This window comes from Egretta garzetta, unplaced genomic scaffold (genome assembly GCF_000687185.1).
Source record: "Egretta garzetta isolate BGI_Z169 unplaced genomic scaffold, ASM68718v1 scaffold1461, whole genome shotgun sequence".
In the NCBI taxonomy this organism is placed as follows: Eukaryota; Metazoa; Chordata; class Aves; order Pelecaniformes; family Ardeidae; genus Egretta; species Egretta garzetta.
In genome coordinates this window covers 5520-6790 of record NW_009258521.1, presented here as the reverse complement: position 1 = coordinate 6790, position 1271 = coordinate 5520, and the positions used below count along the sequence as shown (strand labels likewise).

Genomic DNA, 1271 nt, shown 5'->3' with positions numbered 1-1271 from the left:
CCAGGGTGATGGGCACTCTCGTGAATGGGGCCAGGGCATCCCCTCCATGCGCTGAGTTGCCACCAAGCATGGGTTGGTGCAGGAGGTCCAACGCCGGGGTGATGGGTGCACTCATGGGTGGGGTGGTGCAGGAGACCAGATGCCAGGGTGATGAGCGCCCTCGTGAATGGGGCCAGGGTGCCCCCTCCCCAGGGTGCTGGGGAGCCTGGGCTGGTGCAGGAGGTCCTACACTGGGGTGATGGGCACCTTCATGGGTGGGCTGAGCCCAGACGCCAGGGTGATGGGCACTCTCGTGAATGGGGCCAGGGCACCCTCTCCATGCTCGGAGTTGCAACCGAGAATGGGTTGGTGCAGGAGGTCCAATGCCAGGGTGATGGGCACCTTCATGGGTGGGGTGGGCAGGAGGTCCAACGGGCAATGCAAATGGTGCCAGGGTGCCCTCTCCACGCACTGAGCTGCTGGGGAGCCTGGGCTGGTGCAGGAGGTCCAACGCTGGGGTGATGGGCACCTTCATGGGTGGGGCGAGCAGGAGGTCCAACGGGCAATGCAAATGGTGCCAGGGTGCCCTCTGCATGTTCTGAGTTGCAACTGAGCATGGGTTGGTGCAGGACGTCCAACGCCGGAGCGATGGGCACCTTCATGGGTGGGGTGGTGCAGAAGACCACACCCCAGGGTGATGGGCACCCATGTGGATGGTGCCAGGTCACCCTCTCCATGCTCTGAGTTGCAACCAAGCATGGGTTGGTGCAGGAGGTCCAACACTTGGGCAATGGGTGCCCTCATAGGTGGGTTGGTGCAAGAAGCCCAGACGCTGGGGTGATGGGCACCCTTGCGAATGGTGCTGGGGCACCCTCTCTTGAGCTGCAGGGAGCCTGGGTTGGTGCAGGAGGTCCAATGCCAGGGCGATGGGCACCCTCATGGGTGGGGTGGTGCAGGAGACCAGACACCAGGGCGATGGGCACCCATGCGAATGGTGCCAGGGTGCCCCCTCCATGCGCTGAGCTGCAACAGAGCCTGGGCTGGTGCAGGAGGTCCAACACCGGGGCGATGGACACCTTCATGGGTGGGGTGGTGCAGGAGCCCAAATGCCGGGGCCATGGGCACCCTTGCGAATGGTGCTGGGGTGCCCACTCCATGCTCTGAGCTGCAACGGAGCCTGGGTTGGTGCAAAAGACCCGAAGCTGGGGTGATGGGCACCCTCACGGGTGGGCCTCTGCAAGAGGCTGGATGCTGGGGTGATGGGCACCCACCTGGCAGGGGGGAGCCAGGCA

At 64.6% G+C, this 1271-nt stretch overlaps 1 protein-coding gene across 1 annotated transcript in view; it reads left to right on the top strand.

The window, feature by feature from the left end:
• The window catches only part of LOC104132692 (cadherin EGF LAG seven-pass G-type receptor 2-like), a gene marked incomplete at its 3' end in the record, with an annotated part of 21538 nt that overhangs the window by 19136 nt on the left and 1131 nt on the right, over positions 1–1271 (top strand). Inside the window, 1 exon segment of the mRNA XM_035901690.1 lies at positions 193–277. Coding sequence (XP_035757583.1) covers positions 193–277 — 85 coding nt within the window.